Raw genomic sequence first — 19,272 nt, forward strand, 5'->3', positions numbered from 1 at the left:
TACATGAGCCTACTAGTACTAGACCTACCTAACATTCTACATCTAGTCTAAAATCTAACTTTTTACTGTTAGACGTAGACTAGATCTAACTCCTGTTAATTTAGATGTCACAAAAATACAAGTAGTCAACTACATCTATGACTCAGGGACTAACTCTAACTCCTAACTTATATAGGTTAGTCCTACACAAAGGGTGCAGTGTGAAGACTAGGTCTACATCTATCCTATATCTGGTAGCATGTAGACTAAATGATACATCAAGATCTTAATCAAGATCTAACCTGGTCTTCGGTCTGACACCGTAGAGTCGTATTTTCTAGCATAAAATGTTGAAGTTAAAGCAATGATCTCGTTGATTGTTATTATTAACACAAAACAATGGCGACAGCACTGCCTACCGGCAACAAAACAAAGTAGTCTAGCCTGGATCTAGGCCTAGATTTGGAATCTAAGCCTAGACTAAATCTAAATTTTAAGCACTAGACTTATCGACGAAACCATACAACACGATGATTCCTAAAGCCGTGGTAGACCTATTTTGTTATCAAATGAAAGAATAACTATATTTCTTACATGTTCTAACCAAATACGTAGGCTACAGTTAAACATGCATGAATGTAGGCTATATGAATGGGACGGAAATGCATGAACTGGTGCAATTTGAAGAGTTAACTCAAGTTGAGCTCAGTTGGGGAATGCTTTTAGTTGATATTTATTTCAAATATCGTTCGGTTACAAATGAGAGTAATACTTTCCTTCTACCAAAATAACAATTTTTGTATCAACAGAACAGAATTTTACTTACTTTTCGAGAACCTCTCTTGCAGTAGTTTATCGACGCAATGTTGTGGTTTATTGACCCAACACCGACTAGCCTTGATTACAGAGCCCTCTTAAATTTAACCTAATATTTATCAAAATCAATTATAGTTTAAATTTGATTCGATGAAACCGCTCACGAGCATCAGTCTTAAGCCAAAAGAAATTCAGCCTGATTTTTAACAATTGATTTTTGAAATCAAAATTAATTTTAGTTGATGAAACATCCTCCAGGGGGAGAAAAGGGGAAATTAGTCATTTCCCCTAGCTTGGCATTGCTTAAGCTTCGAGAATTCACAAATTATGAGTCGAAGAGTAAGAGCTGACGATGGCCAGGGGAGGGGGGGGGGCATACCCGCCACCTCATGAAACTTGATGTTCTTTGGACGATGTATCCGAAAAAACGATTTATTAAAAAGGACAGTTTGCCTTTAACGGTTCATTGCAGCTAGAGCGCAACACTTTTGAATTCGCTGCCGGTATTCGGTGATTCGCCATTCTGCCTAAAAATAAAACACGTAGGGCCTACTTGCAACCCAAAATATTGATACTGATGATATTTAATAAGATAGTGACAATAATAACATGATGATGATATTAACAGTAGTAAACGCAATAATAAATGATGATAATGGTGATAGTAGTGGCAAAATACAAATAATAATAGACCTAGATCTAATAATTATAATAATAATGACAATTTATGATAATGATAATTTTTTTTTATCAGGATATGATTTTTTTTAAAGTCAAAATGGACATACATTATTTTACCTTCCGACGGTTTATAATAATACATGCAACTGTATATCAAAATTGTGGATGTTCAATACAGGTAGAGGGGTCTATTCAAATTCAATATATTCATTGCGACTGCACAATGAAAATTCTAAAATAACAATTGAGAGCAATAGTAAAACAAAACCCATCCTAACTTGGAGGTTACGCCCAAGTTTGAACCTGTGCACCCCTTCACGCATTCGTATCGTTATGCTTAACTACGGCAGACTAACTAAACAGGATCGTCTAGTAACGGATTTTAATCTATTTTATACAAGATTTAAACAAGAACCTACCACAGCTGTGACATCGTCTTCACATGTCTGCAGCACTCGATGAGGTAAACCAAGTCTTCCTCGTATGTGCACTTCACTCCATGCAGCCAAAGCACCTGCAGGTTCTTGGTTTGTTCTCTGATTAGAAGACCCAGTCCTCTCATCGTCTCTCTCGAAACACTCTTCTTCTCTGATGGGAGTGATGATGGTGCATAAAGGTTGATGTGTGTGAGCTGCTGTCCTCCGGTCCGACGAAGACAAGCCGTGATCTGAGGTATGTCTCTCTCTGCATCATCGATAGTGATACCGATACGTCTTAAGCCAGGAAGCGATGAGAGCAGACCTTCATAGCTGTGTGACGTCACGCTCACGGTTAATAGCTTTGTGACGGATGGAAGGTCAGGAGGAGATGGAGGGAAACTGAGAGAGGAGTCTGAGATGGTGAGAGAGTTCAGTGAGGTGAAGGATCTGAGACAGGACCACAACTTCTCGGTCATCTTAGTAGATAGCTGGCATTGCTCTATCTCAAGCCTAGTATTCTGCAATAAATATAAACAGACAAACTTGTCACTTCCATTTACATCGAATTAAATATTGAGAATAAACGTGTGGACATACAGAATCCCATGTCAGTAATGCTGAAATTACAAATAGTACTTTCATATTCCGAGAATTAATTGAGTTCTTTCCAAAACAAAAAATGCAACTGTTTTGCAATTCCCTTTAATAGTAAAGTTCAGAGGATATCCCTTTGTTGAATATTTCAAATGGAAATGCATGCACCTGTATAGCAAAAGTCACTCACCTGGACGTTGTTCTTTTTGTGTAGAGTACCACCTCCACTCCTACAAAGAATATTTGAAAAGGAATGAGGGAAATAATGTGATTCTTGAAAGCAAATATTGGTAACAAATATTACATGAGGTAAATGAAAGCAACAATACTAACAATAACAATAACAATAATGATAATAACCATATCATAATAATGGTAATGATAATAACAAACATAATCATGATAATGATATCAATAATAATGAGAAAATCCTTAAAACACCATTTTAATACATTATTTGTTGTTCATGCCGACTTAAAATTAAAAAGCGACATGAACACAAAAATCTGCAGTGAAAAAAAAAAGTTCACAGAGTTTTTTGAAAATATTAGAAAAATGTGATATTTGATTCATTATTTCCCTTTATTATTTTACACAAATTTATTTAAATCAATTATAAGCGAATGGACGGCAAAGTTTTTAACTACAAATTGGGGCTATTACAAACAATTTTCGTCAAAGGATATATCGCGATCTAAAATTCAATGTCGGATTGGCGTACGTGCGCGCTGCAACTCACGAAAAAGTCATAAAAACAACGAGACTTTAATACTTCGTGCACAGAGGTTTACATCTGTTTTATCGAAAAATTCAATCGATCAAATGTAAGATAATTGGATATTTTGCAAGGAAAAATATCATTCAATCAGTTACCACCAGGGGCGGCAATGTTAAGGGGGAGGGGATCGTCCCCCCCCCCCCACACCGGAAAATGTGAAAAAGTGCACACCCAAAATGTATAGCAAATGCTGACTACAGGCTGCAACATTTTTTCTTTGTTAGGCTCTGGAGGGCCCAAGACTGAAGAGTGCATTGTTTGGACTAGGCCTAGACTTCTAGGCCTAATAAAAATGGAAAAAAATCTTCTCGCTCGGTCGCTAGCTACAATCCCTCGCATAATGTCCTTCAAAATGTACAAGTAAATATTGCGGAAAATTTGTTTTTCGTTGGTATCACTTAAGCACAGTTCACATTTCACACTGTAGGTTTACAAGATTAAGAGTTAGGGTCTATAGATAGACTAGACCTAGAAATAGATCAGTGCTAACAAAATTAGACTAATATTCCGCTCGCTCTTTTTTAAGTTTTATTTTTAGGAGTCCCTTCCAGCCTGGTTATACAAACATTTGTAGCCTGTTTTCTAAAGGGAAATGGTGTACATCTTTCTAAAAAATAGTATTTAAGTCAAACTCAAGGTCCTTCGTTACATGACTCGGGTCTAGACCTAGCTCTAAACTGGTCTAGGCCTAGATCTATGATTAAAGTTTACTAAAATTTACCTAGACCTACTAGCCTAGACCTCTAGAGGTCTAGATTCTAAATATTTACAACACTTCGCCTCGGACTGCACACTAATTACCGGCAATGTGAAGGGGAAGTGTGAAAAAAGTATATACCTATTGCTTGTTTGTAGACTACAATACTGTCATGTTTTAATACAACAAAACTTCAAAAACATGTTAAAGTGTAAAGGGATACCGGATAGGACCTAGCCTAGATCTAGTCACTTCCGTCACCTTCACCCCTCTCGTTCACTGGATCTAGGGTCTATGCTCCCTGAGGCTCGCACTTTGTCGCCCCGGTCATGAAAATAATTCGCCGCCCCTGGTTGGTACCACTTTTTATTTACAATTTTGATGACATTTGCTCTTAAAATAAAGATTTAGATTCTAGGCTACAGACCCTTGTCAGCAAGTTCATATTTTTTCAGAACGGACGCAAAAAGACTGCAACATTTGCCGATCTTTTGTCAATATTTTACTAATTTCACCTCCAATTCCATAGAAAATGTTTTCTCTCCGTAGTGTAGTAGGAATTGCCCCCATCCTCCTACAAGCTATTACAAGCTCATACAAGCTCCTAACACAAGGGGGCGCCATTGGTCTTCGTGCACTGGCAAGGCAGACAAGCTCCTAACACAAGAGGGCGCCTTTGGTCTTCGTCCACTGGCAAGACAGATTGAGAACTGCTATACACTGACTGGTACAGACTTGCGAGACACTCCGAGCTTTATACCGGTAAGTGCTGTTCTTTGTCTCTTTTGTAGTATTTAATACGTAATACATTGTAGCCTATGATCTGTAGATCAGGGCGACTTCATTGGCGCTGCGAGCAAATTACTTGCTTGCATTTGCGAGGAATTTTAAGACTTGTGATTTTTGCACAGCGAGCACGGCTGCCCTAAAGCATTAGGTAACATATGCGGTCCGATGCGCTGGGCTAAGCTGCTCGCTGTGATTTGTTATAATCAGTAGACTAGATCCTAAGTTAAATTTCGAATTTTCGTCTTGGGCAGGGCGGGCTACTCTGCTTTGCCTATTTCGTCATTTGTTGTGTATATTTTTCTGTTGTTTCGTGTGGGTGTCGCGAGCCGGGCTGTAATATTAGCTCAGTTTAAGACATTTTTGCGGTGATTTTTTGATTTTTTTGGTCGATCGTCTGCTCTCGTTAACTCCGAGTATAGTTCCGGCACAGCTGTGGCAGAACTTTTGCACTGGGGGTTTGAAGGCAGTGCGATTCGAGTGTGCGTGTTTGGATTTTCTGTAGCGAATGTTTGAGCTTAGTTGGTGGTGTGGGGTGTCTGATTAGGTATCGTTTTGTGTTTAGCGGTTGTTTCGTGCGTGATTTCGAGCCGGGCTGTAATACTAGCCCGGTTTGAAACATTTTTTGAGTGCGTGTTATTTTGTTTGAGCGCGCAGGTTTTGGAGACTGCCGTTCGCGCCAAAAGCGTTTACCACACACTACAGTGTATTGGATTCGGCGGAGGGATATTTTTTAGTCCTTCTCCTCTCGATCGACGCCATTTTGTTTTCGGTTGTCTGTGGATCGTTGACAGGGATTTGTTTTGCCTGCTGCCTTTTTGCAGACTGTTGGGAAGCTAGAGCTGTTTTGGGCGATTGGAGTGGGGTAAGTTTCGGAAATATTCTCTGCTGATTTGTTTTTTGTTTAATATTAGATCTACTTTTTTCGAATTGGTGATTTGAAGCCTGTTTTGCCCGGATTTGGGGGCAGGTTGACTGTGCCATTATATTGAGAGTCTAGGCCTGGACCTATTATCAGATCTAGGACCTAGACCTGCTTTTAGTGGTTGATAGCAGTAGGCTGTTTGTAGTATTTTAGGTGCGTGAGTGTTTGGTTTGTGTGCGTGTTGTGTGTGGACCCACCCACTCAGTGTAGTGCGGGAGTCATAAAAAAAAAAAAAAAAAAATAAAATAAAAAAAAAAAATAAATAAAAGAAAAATCGTGTGTGATTATCCGTGTTGGAGTGGATTGAGTGGGCTGCACCTAAGTTAGAAGAATTCTAGTTAATTCTAGTAAATTCTAGTAAAATCTAGAATTCTAGTTAATACTAGTTGATTCTAGTAGATTTCAGTTAAGAATTTAGGAAACTTATTTTTCTGTCGGGTAATTATCCCGACGTTAGTTAGTGGTATTTTTAGTGGACTATTTTAAGGCTTTTGCGATTATTGTGTCGCTATGAGTATGACGGATGGGGGGGCTAAGCTCCCCATTAATGTGTGTTCTTTTGAAGAACTCGCAGTCATGCCGGGGCTCGCTCCTGCGCAGGCCGGGATCATTTTGGGTCTCCGGACTGAGCACGGGAATATAACCCCGGAATTATTTGAGGCGTCCCCAGGATTAGCAGAGTCCAGGGGGCTTCTAGGTGGGTTCGACTTTTCTCCTCGGGAGGCTACCCGGGGGGCAGGGGGGGGGGGCTCCCAGTCAGGATAGGGTTAGCCAGAGTGTGTTTTTTACTCCGTCGGGGCAGCGGGCCCCGAACACTAGCACCCCCTGCGGAGCTCAGGCCGAGGCGGGGGGACATCAATACCCATATGATGTGTATCCGCCTCCATTTTCTAACCAAGGGGATGTATCGGGAAGGCCCCGGGGCGTAGCCCCGACTGGATTTTCCACCCCCGGGGGGGGGGGGGGGGGGGGGGTGAACCAGTCGCTTGACCCCATGTGTCCTCGTATAGAGCTAGGGGAACCCTAGGGGAGGACAGACCCTCGAGTTGTCAACCCTTGGGGAGGGGAGACCAGGCCCCCAGGGGGAGTCAGGAGGGCGTTCTTGGTTGGGGGGTGTGCCCGCAATGGAGCAGGGGGGCATAAGCCCTGAGGGGCGGCCTAATTGAAGGGGGTAGATGTGGGGCGGGACCCGCAGGCCCCGCCCTATCCTGGATTTATTGCCAGGGATATCCGTGAGGAGTTCCAACCCTTAGTAGGCCGGGAGGGTAGTCACATCCCAGGGAATCAGATACATCGGGCCTATGCCCCCAGGGGGGGATAGGCAAGGGGGGGACACGGGTAGGGCATCCTACCAGCGACTCCCCAGGACTGTTTCTTTTGATGGGCGCGGAAACTGGAGGGCTTTTCTCCATAAATTCACTGCTTTTGCAGACCAGCAGGAATGGGATGGACCCCAGAGAGTGAATCAGCTAAGCTGGTGCCTAGAGGGGAAAGCGGGCGATTATTTGAGCCTGACTCTGGAACAAGAGCCGGGCCTGGAGTACTTCCCGTTGGTCCAAAAATTGGCGCGGCGCTTCGACCACAGCGGATTGCCGGAATCTGCCCAACTCGAGTTTGCGTCTGCCAAGCAGGGGCCAGAGGAATCCCTGCCTGAGTGGTCTGATCGGGTGCTCGGGTTAGCTCTCCGAGTATTTACCGGGGACCTGGGGCCCTATTCACAACAGCCAAGGGTGCTTAAATCGGGAGGCGGGATGCCACGCACTGACCCAGCATCCCGCTACCGTTGGGGAAGCCATAGGGCATATTCAATGGCATCAACATGTGTACCGAGCCATGTACGGGCGGGTGCGTCCAAGTAAGTCGGTGGCTTTTGAGGATGCGGGGGAAATTGAAGTCCGCCAAGTGGACTTATCCCCCCAACCTCCTAGTCGACCTGAAGACGGACAACTCGCTGCAGTAGAACGCCGAATGGTGGAGCGCCAGGGCCGCCTGGAGGCCCGGGTAGCTAACCCGGAGCCCCGGGTAGCTAACATAGAGCGGGATGTCCGGAAGATCCTAGATACCCTACAGTCAAGGCCGGCGGCTTCCCGGGAAAGAGCCAAGTCCCCGGGGGGTGACCGGTGTTATGCTTGCGGGGGACAAGGGCATTACCGGAACCAATGTCCCATAGCTCGGGGAGACAGAGGGAACGCGCGGGTTTCTTGTGTCAATTGCCAAGAAGCGGGAAACTCCAGCGGGTCGGAGGAGGAGGAGGCCAGTCCCCGACCCGACCCGAACGAGGCCAGCCGCTAACCGGGCAACCGGTTAGTCGGGCGGTTATTTCTCAGGAAGAGTTAAATCAGATAGGAGAGCCTGGTTCCGATGGGATGGGAGTGATTGAAGCCACCACGGAGCTGGGCGAGGCACTCTCCCAGTACATAGAGGAGGTTACATTTTGCGAACCTTCGAATCCTCCACAGGTGATCGGGTCGCTGGACCTGATGCCAGAGGCCACCTCGGATCTGGAGCCGGATGCCACCTCAGATTCGGAGCCGGATGCCGCCCTGGAGCCGGATGCCACTTCGGAGCCGGATGCCGCCCCGGATCCGGAATCGGGGGAGGAAGGGGCGGAGGTAGTGGTTTGCCGGCTACAGTCCAGTTCCTCCCTTACTATCCCAATAGTGATAGGGGGTTTCTCCCTTAAGGCAATAGTAGATACGGCGGCGGAGGTGACAATCATCTCGGATCGGGTGCTACAGCACCTAGAACCGCAGCCCGAAAAACGGCGGGAGGCCGTGTTACATGCTGCGGGACGGAATATGAGCATGAGGGGGTTAGTAACGGGGCCGGTGAGTATTCTGTTGGGGGGACAGGAGTTCTCCGAGCAGTTATATGTTGCACCCATTTCGGACGACATGTTACTGGGGAGGGATTTCCTCAATAAACATAGGGCCGTAATTCACATGCATCACCCCAGGTTACTGCTGGGGGAAGTGGAAATTCCCATGCAGCATGGGGATAACCCCAGGCAAAAAGGGGTAGCTAGAGTGTATGTCCGAAAGAGGGTAACCGTTCCTCCCAATGCCGTTAAGCGGGTGACAGGTGTATTAGATCAACGGTTAGAGGATTTCGTGTTTGAACCACTGCTGAACCTACCTGCTGTCTTGGTTCCCTGTTCCTTACATGGGGCGGGGAAGAGTGGAAAGGTATATGTGATCAACCCCACGGACCGGCACCTGAAGTTTACCTGTGCAGACGTCCTTGGGGAGGCGCGAGAATACAGGAAGAAGAGGCTATTGGGGAGGCTCCTGCTGGCCCAAGTGTGGTGGTCTCCCAAATCAAAAACGGAGTGAACCGGGGAAATTCCGCCGCACCTAACAGACCTCTACGAGCGGTCCTCGACCCTTTTGTCGGAAGAAGAGCGGGGCAAACTCCGGGATTTATTCGCTTTTCGGGGGTTTTCGCTCAGAATGAGTTCAACTTGGGGAATTTTGACGAACTTGAACACTCCATCGATACAGGAAGTGCCGCTCCAGTGAAGCAGAAAATGAGGCGTACTCCATTGAATTTCGCTAAGGAGGAGAAGGCACACCTGGACAGAATGGAGGAGGCAGGGATAATTCAACCTACCCAGTCTGAGTGGGCCTCGGCCCCAGTCCTCGTCCGAAAACGTGACGGGGGAGTCCGGTGGTGCATCGACTATCGGGCATTGAATGCAGTAACCCGTAAGGATGTCTATCCGCTGCCGAATATCGAGGAATGTTTGGACTCGTTGGCGGATAATGCTTGGTTTTCTAAGCTGGATGCAAATTCGGCTTACTACCAAGTAAAAATCAAGGCGGGGGATAGGAAGAAAACAGCAGTTACCACTAAGTACGGGCTCTATGAGTTTGTGCGTATGGGGTTTGGTCTGTGCAATGCGCCAGCGACTTTCTCGCGGGCAATGGACCTGATCCTAAGGAGTATAAATTGGCAGACTGTCCTGGCCTTTCTGGATGATGTGGTCGTCCTGGGAAGATCGAGTAAGGACCATCTCGCCAACTTAGAAGAGATCCTGGGGAGGTTTGAGAAATTTGGGCTTAAATTGAAGCCTAAAAAGTGCGTCCTTTTCCAGGAAAGGGTAGAGTTCTTGGGGAGGGAGGTGAGTGCCGACCGGGTCCATCTCCGGGGGGAGCATATCCGGGCAGTCCGCCAATGGCCCACCCCAAGGAAAACCAGACAAGTCGAGCAGTTCTTGGGCCTGGCTAATTATCACCGGGCCTTCATCAAGGACTATGCTGCGATTGCGGTTACCCTCTACCGGATCACCGGGAAACAGCCGTTTCACTGGGGAATAGACCAGCAGCATGCCTTTGAGGAAATTAAAGACCGCCTCACCGAGGCACCCATACTCACTATGCCTAACAGCCGGGATTCATTTATCCTGGATACGGATGCCTCCAATGACGCTATCGGGGCGGAACTCCTTCAGGTGCAAGGAGGAGAGGAGAGGGTGGTGTCCTATGGCAGTTGTGCGCTGACCTCGGAACAGCGGCGGTACTGCGTCACCAGGCGGGAACTGCTAGGGGTGGTTAAATTCACTCGGCAGTACCGCCACTATCTGCTAGGGAAGCCGTTTGTGGTCCGTACGGATCACAGCAGCCTCACGTGGCTGCTCCATTTCAAACACCCACAGGGGCAGCTGGCTCGCTGGATGGAGGAACTCAGTCAGTATGACATGCGTCTGGAACATCGTCCGGGCAAGAAGCACGCTAATGCTGATGCTCTTTCTAGGGTCCCACTGGCCGAGCCCCTCTGCGAGGAGTACCGATTGGGCTTTAACCTACAACATCTGCCGTGCGGAGGGTGTGGGTACTGCTCCAAGGCTCACCAGAATTGGGCCGCATTTGGGGAGGTAGTCGACAATATAACCCCTCTTGCTGGCCGTGCCGCGATAGTGGGAGCCTCGCTGGAATTGGAACCAAAAGCGGGTGTCGGGAAAACCAATGCGGTGATCTGCACTTCTCCTCGGGAAGCCGGAGCCGCGGTGGAGGAACCCACTATAAAGACCGTAAGACTAAGGTCTGTTGGAGTTGGGGATGGGTTATCCTTGCCCGAGGACAGGGTGCGGGTCGAACAAGAGAAAGATCCTACTCTGAAGGCGCTGAGTAAATGGCTAGAGGATCAGCGGGAACCCGATGAGGCCACCATAATGCTGTGGGGTCCAGAGGAGAAGTTCCTCTGGATTTACAGGACTCAGTTCATGCGGGTCGAAGGGGTCATCTGCAAACATGGTGATGACCAGGGCTTATTGCTGCTGGTGCCCAGGTCGTTGAGGGAGGAGATCATGTATGCAGGTCATGACCTTCCGGCTGCGGGTCATCCCGGCAGGGATCGGACCAAGTCGTACATTCGGGTCAAGTACTTTTGGTACAAAATGGGCCAGGATGTGGCGGAGTATGTCTGAACTTGCCATGCCTGCAATCAGAACAAAAAGACAACCAGGTACAGTAAAAGTCCCATGCGCAATTATCACGCGGGGGCACCTATGGAGCGGGTTCACCTGGATTTTCTTGGGCCCTTGCCTAAGTCATCCAGGGGAAACGAGCACATACTCATGATGGTGGACCAGTTCACCAAGTGGGTAGAGTGTATCCCACTACCATCTCAGACGGCGGAGGAGACTGCCCGTGCTGCAGTGGGGAAATTCTTCTGCCGTTTCGGCTACCCGTTTGCGGTTTTTACGGATCAGGGGCGCAATTTTGAAAGCAAACTCTTTAAGGGAGTTTGCAAAGTCCTGCTGATTCACAAGGCCAAGACAACACCGTACCGACCTTCGGGAAATGGCCAGGTAGAAAGGTATAACCGTACCTTGATGGATGCAGTCCGGTGCTACGTGGGGCGGAACCAAAATGAATGGGACAAGTACCTGCCACAAATCTCCGGGGCACTCCGGGCTACAGTTAACCGGAATACCGGATATACCGCTAACCGGTTGATGCTCGGGCGGGAGGTGAACCAGCCAGCCCATTTAATGTATCCTCTCCCCAGGGGCAATTTGACCCTGGATCGGGAGGAGTACTTGAGCAAGCTGGTCAGGGCAACCCAGGCGGCGCATGAGGCAGCTAGGGCCAATCTACAGAGCGCCCAGAAACGAATGAAGCGGGATTACGATGTGCACTCGTTCCGGCGGCAATTCAATGAGGGTGATCCAGTGTATGTCCTTGACACTGCACAGGTCAAGGGCAGATGTAAGAAACTGAGCAGCCCTTGGAAAGGCCCCGGGAGGGTGGTTAAGAGGCTGACTCGAGATCTTTATCGGGTAGAACTCCGAAAGTCGATCTCCACTGTCCATCAGGATCGCCTCAAGCTATGTCGGGACCGGGAGTTGCCGGAGTGGTGCCAAGAGAGCAGGCGAGTCGACCCGGAGACCTTGTTTTGTATATGTCGCCAGCCATATGATGAGACCCGTTTTATGATCGGCTGCGACGGCTGCGAAGATTGGTTCCATGGGGACTGCGTAGGGGTAACCCCCAGCGAGAGTACCCATATAGATAAGTATTATTGTCCTCTGTGTGTGGAGCGAAGGAAGAGGTAAGGTTAGAGGTAGTTATTTTGGGGCGGGAACTAATTGTGTTTCCGCCTTTCTCTTTTCTTCCCTACAGATGGAGGAAGCGGCGAATTTGCCGCTACCTTAGGAAGACACGGATGACTTCTCAGACCTGGAAGACATATCAGAGGGGGATAGGCTTTTGGCGCCCTCTGAGGAGCAAGGGGGGCCGGGTTTCTTGGGGTTCCTGGGAGTACCGTTAGGGGAAGGGCAGATATGGCACCTCCAAGGGAGGAAGTAGTAGCTAGGGGGGTCCTGGATTGGCTAGGGAGGGGTAGACACCTTCCATATCCGGGTGTAATAGTGCGTATGGCCCCGTCGCAGCTTCCCTGGGACGTAGTCCTGGGGTCCCTCGATGGGGCGTATGGGCGGGCGGTCACCAATGATGATGCGGGCTGGGTTGGTTGCCTGCATGAGTACCTCCGGGGGCGTTTGCCCCTGGAGGAGTACATCAGCAGGTTCCCGTTACTGGGGGCCGGGAAGGGAGCCGAGGAGGAGGACGAGGCACTTATGTACTTCGACCCCGATACTCCTTGGTGGGAGCCGGGCATGGTTGAGAGCCGACGCTTTCACCACGGCCTGGCTCAATTGTCACCATTCCGGGGGAGGGCTTCTTTGTTGCCTTCCAACATGGGCGGCATACGAACCCAGGGAACACAGTTCCCAGGGTCAGGGATAGAGGATTCAGCAGCGGATCCAGGCACTGTGTGCCAGGAACCTGCTGTGGGTCAGTTCCCAGACATCCAAATGGAATCGGGACCGCGCGAGGAAGAAGTCATGGACACCACCGGGAATTCTTCTCCTGGGTCCGGGTCATTTTCTTCAGCTACCCCCGGGTCATCTCCTGGGGGCGCGAGGGCACAGGGTGGGGAACAGGGTTCCGGGGAGGGTATAACCTCTCGGGAGGAAGGGACTCCATACCCGGACGCGAGGGCAGTAGAGCGCCAGTTAAGCCAGGATGCGAGAAACCAGGCAGGCCAGGGAAAACGGCCAGGCCAGGGAAAGCGGCCATTGAGCGGGTCCGTCACGGGACCTGCTAAGAAGCATAAGGGGCGAGGGGTGTGTCCCATGTGCGGGGCCCGCCCCAGTGTCAAACTACGGCAGCACGTATACGGGCATATGCCCGTAGCGTTGCGCCTGTGCCAGGGGAAGCACTCTTCCGGGGAGCCCCGGATACTCCAGCAGGTGGCCTGCCTGAGGTTCCTGGCGGAGTGTATCATGGGTTCTCCCCGCCTGGAAGGGTTAATGGACTACGTGAACGAGGAGGCACCGGAATGGTGGGAGTGGAATATCCCGGCTGCAATGGAGGGAGACATGCTTTCCTTCCTTGAGCAGTCGGGGGGTGCCATTCCCAACCAGATCTGTGCCCGTCCTCTCAACACGCCGGCGGCGCTCCTCTACTGGCGCATCCTTGCTTGGCTGGTCTCCCAGTTAGATGACAGCCAGGTGGATCAGCTGCAGTACCTCGGGAGGGTTCCCCTTCCGGAGGACACTGCGGCCGCGCCGGTTAAATCCGAAGGCGGGAATTTTTAATTTGTTGCTGTTTCGGAGAGGCGGGACACTGGACCGCCAGCAAAGGGGGGTAGCGGGATCGAGAATCCTGCTAAGGTTGCTCCTGTTGCGAGTGTGTTTCCACCACCTGCAAATTTGAGACCTACTGTGCGCTCCAGGGAGCCAGGCAATACTAATGCCCGGGTCATCTCTAAACCTCCTATCCCCCTGGCTTTCGATAGCCACTTCCATTTGGACAGGCTAGAAGCCAGGGTGGGGAAGAGGGGCCTGGACTGTATAGAGGCCATCTCGGGCAGGGAGCCACGGGTTCCGGTGCGTCTCTGTGGGGGCGTCATCAACTATTGTGACCCCAGGAGGCACCGGGACATACGGTTCCCTGACGACCGGAGGTGGAAGGTGGCAGTAGGGGTGCACCCGAAGCACGCCCACGTGATCGACGAGCCAGCCCTGGACGCCCTGGGCAGGCTCATATGTGACGCCAGGGTCAGCGCCCTGGGGGAGGTGGGGTTAGATTACTCCATGCCCCCTAGGACGTGGGGGGCCCAACTGACTCTTTTCCGGGCCATCCTGGAGAAGATCGGGGCCACTGGCAGGGTTTTGATCTTGCACATCCGCGGGGAGAAGGGGGCTCCAACCTCCGATGGACCTTCCAAGGTTTGTAGGCAGGAGGTCCAACAGAGGGTGAATAGGCATCAACGTATCCATATTCACTGCTGCACGTTGGGCCCTCGTGAAGTTGAGGCGTGGGGAAAAACTTTTCCCAACGCCTACTTTAGCTTCAACGCTCTAGTAAGGTCCTACAACCAGGAACAGCGGGCTGCCCTTAGCCTGCTGCCGCGGAGTCGGCTGCTGCTAGAGACCGACTCTCCACATCTAACCGTTGGGGAGGCGTTATTTACGCCACTCCCGCCTACATCGGGGAGGTGGGGGAGTTTGTAGCTGAAATGAGGGGTGACAATCTGCAGGCCCTCTTGGAGCAGACTCGGGCCAACGCCCAAGCGCTCTACGGCCCGTAGGTCGAGTGTTTACGGGAACTTCTGTTCCTGTAGCACTAAGTTTTCTTGGTGCGCTTGAAGGTGGGAACTTTTTCGTTCCTATCTCTATGTTTTGCTATATTAGCTACGGGAACTTCTGTTCCTGTAGTGCTACATTTTCAGGGTGCGCTTGAAGGTGGGAACTATTTAGTTCCTATCTCCTTGTTTTTGCTACATTAACAAAAACATATACCGTAGGTCGGGTGTGCACGGGAACTTCTGTTCCCGTAGCACTAGGGGTCCGTTAAATTTTCAGGGTATACTTGAGGTGGGGATTATTTAGTCCCTATCACCTTGTTTTTGCTACATTAGCAAGAACATATACTGTATGTCAGTAAGTTGTTGGATTTTTAGTATTTTCTCCTAAATGCCCGTTGGCATATGTTTCGGTTGTTCCAGGGGGGACTTTTTTCCAAATGGCCCGCTCCGTGCTATAGCGGAACTGACGCCTCCTTCCTGCGCCGGAGTGACCTAGGTGAGTTTCTGGTTCTCCAGTCACACTCCGCTATGGGGGGGGGGGGGGGTGGATTGTTTTGGGTAGGGAATCTCCCCCTGGCAATTGTAGTGTTAAGTATTCATTTTTTAACCAATAAAACAAATATATTTTCATGTTGTATTTACCCCATGATTTGCTCGTTAGGGGTCTCGTTTGGCATGTTTCATACATGTTTTTAGATTGGGTTGTTGTACGGCCACAAGGGAGGGGAACGCATAATTTTTTTTTCTCCATCCGGTTGTGGGTAAGATACTTCCCTGGGTTTATTTCAATTGGTTCTGGGTTTTTTAAAACGGGGGGGGGGGGGGGGGGGGGGGAGTGTAGTAGGAATTGCCCCCACCCTCCAACAAGCTATTACAAGCTCATACAAGCTCCTAACACAAGGGGGCGCCATTGGTCTTCGTGCACTGGCAAGGCAGACAAGCTCCTAACACAAGAGGGCGCCATTGGTCTTCGTCCACTGGCAAGACAGATTGAGAACTGCTATACACTGACTGGTACAGACTTGCGAGACACTCCGAGCTTTATACCGGTAAGTTCTTTGTCTCTTTTGTAGTATTTAATACGTAATACATTTTAGCCTATGATCTGTAGATCAGGGCGACTTTAGTAATGTTAGGTTTCTCTATTTCCATTTAGGGTCTAGATCTAGACCTAGACCTATAGTGATATCAAATTTTCGAAATCTTACTGATCATTTCTTGAGATAGCGAACTAAGGTCACGCGCGAACTATGGTCACACCACCATACATGAATAAAGATTTAAGTTAGACCTAAGTTAGATCTAACTTTATATCTAACGTTAGATCTACATAGACCTACCCCAAGTTCAAGTACGTTAGTTGTTTAGTCTTGACAAACAGGTCCACCAAGGCTTCTTCGTCTCTGCCCCTCACCCCGGACACATTCAGCCGCTGTGGTTTTTTGGTTTGGTCTTCAAATAGAAGACTAATCCCTCCAATTGTCTCTCCTGATTCAATTTTCCTGTCTGTGGTGAGTGATGCGTGTAGTCTGATATGAACAAAGAACTGTTCATCCATAGCCCTAGTCATAGGCCTGGATGCGGTGGTGATCTGAAAAGTGTTGCTCGTCTCGATCTCTGCAGCATCGATAGAAACATCGATATCTCTCACTCCAGGTATCGATGGGAGTATGCCTTCGTAGCAGAATGAAGTCATTCTCTCGGCTGATAGATGTGTGAAGGATGGAAGCTCCGGAGGAGATGGGGGGAAACTGATAGAGGAGTCTGAGATGGTGAGGGTATGTAGCATCGAAAATGATCCAAGGCAAGACCATAGTCCATTCGTCACGTCGTTAGTTAGAGTCGATCCCTCGAAATGCACGGTCTTAACCTGTTGTTTAGAGAGAGAGAGAGAGAGAGAGAGAATTACAGACGGATTGGTCGAAGAATATAACATTAATAGTTGATAACTTGTTTTGTGTGTTAAACCATTAGATCATTCCTACGGAAGCGTTAAAGTGCCATTATACTTGAGGACATGACGAGATATTTCATCTTGTCAAGTCGACTTAATATCCATATCATGTCGACATGTAAAGATATTTAACCTACCATGTCGACTTCTAAAACATACATGTCGTCATGGCGACATATATTATCTTACCAAGTCGACTACCCAAAAAGTAATGTCGACATGGCGAAATAAATTATCTTGCCAAGCCGACTTCACAAACAGTTCATGTGGATATTATGTGGATATTAAGTCGACTTGACAAGATGAAATATCTCGTCATGTCGTCAAGTAGAATGGCACTTTAACGCTTCCGTACATTCCAGATCTTATCCGAGAATATATTCGGTAAGTAATGGAAGCTCCTTCCCCGACTCCTTTACATTCTTCCATTTTAAATGTACATATCATTTGTTTTAAATACGCTACATGTTAGTAATGACTGAATCTCGCCATTTTTTTCTACGATATTTTTATATTATTATAATATTCGTATCATTTTGCTTCAATATTTAAATGCAGTACCTTGAGTAAGGCCACAGTTTGGGTGAACATGGAATAATAATGATAATGAGTCATACATCTTGATCATCATGCAGTATGATATATCAAGATGCCGCTAATTATAAGTAATTAATGAATACAAACTGAAAACCAACTTCTTTCCTCTTTGACCTATAGCAGATAGATAAAGCAGAGAAATGAAAACTAAAAAAAATCTTTATAAAATTATTATTGTTAATATATGTTATGAAATTAAAATGTACATACCTCATGTTTTAGTTGCGTTGGAAGATTTTTCATCCCAACGACGGTGTAGACAGTTGGTGACTTTAGAACCATACTCCGTGCTGTGATGCATCTTCGAACCAACGAAGAAACATTTCCCTCAGCACCCGAGGTCTCTGATGAACAGTCAAGAAGAATGCGATATCGGTCGCTCTCATCCAAAAGGCGGTTGGAGAGGAGCGCCTCCATTATTCGTATACAGAGGCTGTTATCCGTGCCAGCCGCGAATCGGATAAGATTCTCGTAGTCACCGATGTTTGCTTTGATCTTGCGCAGTACTCTGTCCAATTTGGAAATCTTCAAAAGTAACAGAAAGCGGTGTGTTTGATCAGCGAGGAATTTCCCAGCCGAGTGTTCTTGGGCGAGTTTGTGATAAAACTCAATGGAAGTTGAAGTGGTCTCTATGGACTGAGGAAGGCATGTGATGTTAACAGTCGTCTTGGATACTATCCCAAGCTCACATGCCCTATCAAGGACTGCGGGAAATTGACGGAAATCATGAGGTGTGAAGACTAGTTTTTTAGCATCGTCGAGCAGACCAGTAAGGGCAACTTCGCCTAATTGATAAATTATTTCCTTTAAATTTGTTGGTGTGATTTTCACTCTTAACTTTAAACGTTTGTTTGCATAGTGTATTAGAAAAACATTCACCCTATCCAGCAATTCTGTTTGAGTTGTAGTTCCACTGTCCAGTTGGCCCTCGCTCCATAAGTGACAAATCATGAGACAAAATAGGGGTGTCTTGACAAGTTCATCAATAAGTGGTTGTTCATCAAGGTAAGCCTTCAGACTTTGTCCGTTACAAGGATTCGAATACGAAGCAAAGAACCTGTCGATGTACTCGCATGAGCTCTCTCGCGAGAATCCTTCGATCCACATCTTTGTGTATACCCTTGGAAGATCATCTTGATCGAAGAAGTTCTCTAGGTGAGGGCGTGTAGTTACAAGGACTCGGCACTCTGGAAATTCCTCCCAGCAAATGACGCTGACAATATTGCTCAATGAGCTGCGCTGAGCAGAGGAAATACCGGCATACTCATCTAGTCCGTCTAGAATGATGTGACATATTCCCTGATTCTTTCTGATGAAACTCTCCAGACCCTCTGGTGTGAGATCATCAACATCACTTAGAAGCTGGGATTTGATGGCTTCTCCGATCGATGTAAGCTGATTTGTGTTTCGGAATTTCACAACAAATAGAAGAGGCAGGTGTTCTAATGCTGACCCCTTTTCTCTATGAACCCAGTCGTAAGCCATCTTAGCAACAGCCGTGGTCTTGCCTCGTCCAGCGGGGGCCGAAATGAGGATTCGAGCTGGTAATTCGCCATTTACTTTCGTTGAAAATATTTCAGCAACAGAACCCTGGAGTATTTCCTTCTGTTTCATGTCTTTTCCACGACCGTCCTTCTTCACCATCGTGACAACCGTGTGCATATCTTCGAAATCAGCATAATCATTTTGATTCCACGGTGTCATTTGAATTTTGCACAATTGTTTTCGGTACTTATTCTCTAACTTTTCGCGACATCGCTGAACAGTCAATGATTCCGAGATCTTCTTACTGTATATATCTGGAATGATACAATCATATATAACACCGAATATCTTATTATACTCCAATGATCTGCCCCTTCGCAAGGCTTTTGGGGAGGATTTTTGTTTGGATTGTCGGTAAAAATTCCGACGATTTGCCTCTTTCCCATGAAGCAAAGGCATATAGAAACC

The 19,272-nt window shown here is 47.8% G+C and overlaps 1 protein-coding gene across 1 annotated transcript; it reads right to left on the reverse strand.

The window, feature by feature from the left end:
* Positions 1-1,871: 1,871 nt before the first annotated feature.
* Positions 1,872-16,634, reverse strand: LOC115927519. Its single transcript, XM_030993547.1, has 3 exons — positions 16,109-16,634; positions 2,680-2,719; positions 1,872-2,413 (listed from the first exon to the last, which is right to left on the reverse strand). The coding sequence occupies exons 1-3, from the start codon at positions 16,555-16,557 to the stop codon at positions 1,892-1,894; spliced, it is 1,011 nt and encodes a 336-aa protein (XP_030849407.1). The 5' UTR covers positions 16,558-16,634; the 3' UTR covers positions 1,872-1,891.
* Between the last annotated feature and the right edge of the window lie 2,638 nt (positions 16,635-19,272).

Source organism: Strongylocentrotus purpuratus, unplaced genomic scaffold, assembly GCF_000002235.5.
Source record: "Strongylocentrotus purpuratus isolate Spur 01 unplaced genomic scaffold, Spur_5.0 spur5_scaffold_20, whole genome shotgun sequence".
Taxonomy (NCBI): Eukaryota; Metazoa; Echinodermata; class Echinoidea; order Camarodonta; family Strongylocentrotidae; genus Strongylocentrotus; species Strongylocentrotus purpuratus.

Excerpts from the sequence above, each read along its gene's own strand:
- LOC115927519 (XM_030993547.1), bottom strand. The coding sequence starts at position 16,557 with ATGCTACATACCCTCACCATCTCAGACTCCTCTATCAGTTTCCCCCCA. Across the intron at positions 2,720-16,108 it reads CTAACGTACTTGAACTTGGG|GAGTGGAGGTGGTACTCTAC; the intron begins GTAGGTCTATGT and ends TATTCTTTGTAG. Across the intron at positions 2,414-2,679 it reads ACAAAAAGAACAACGTCCAG|AATACTAGGCTTGAGATAGA; the intron begins GTGAGTGACTTT and ends TATTTATTGCAG.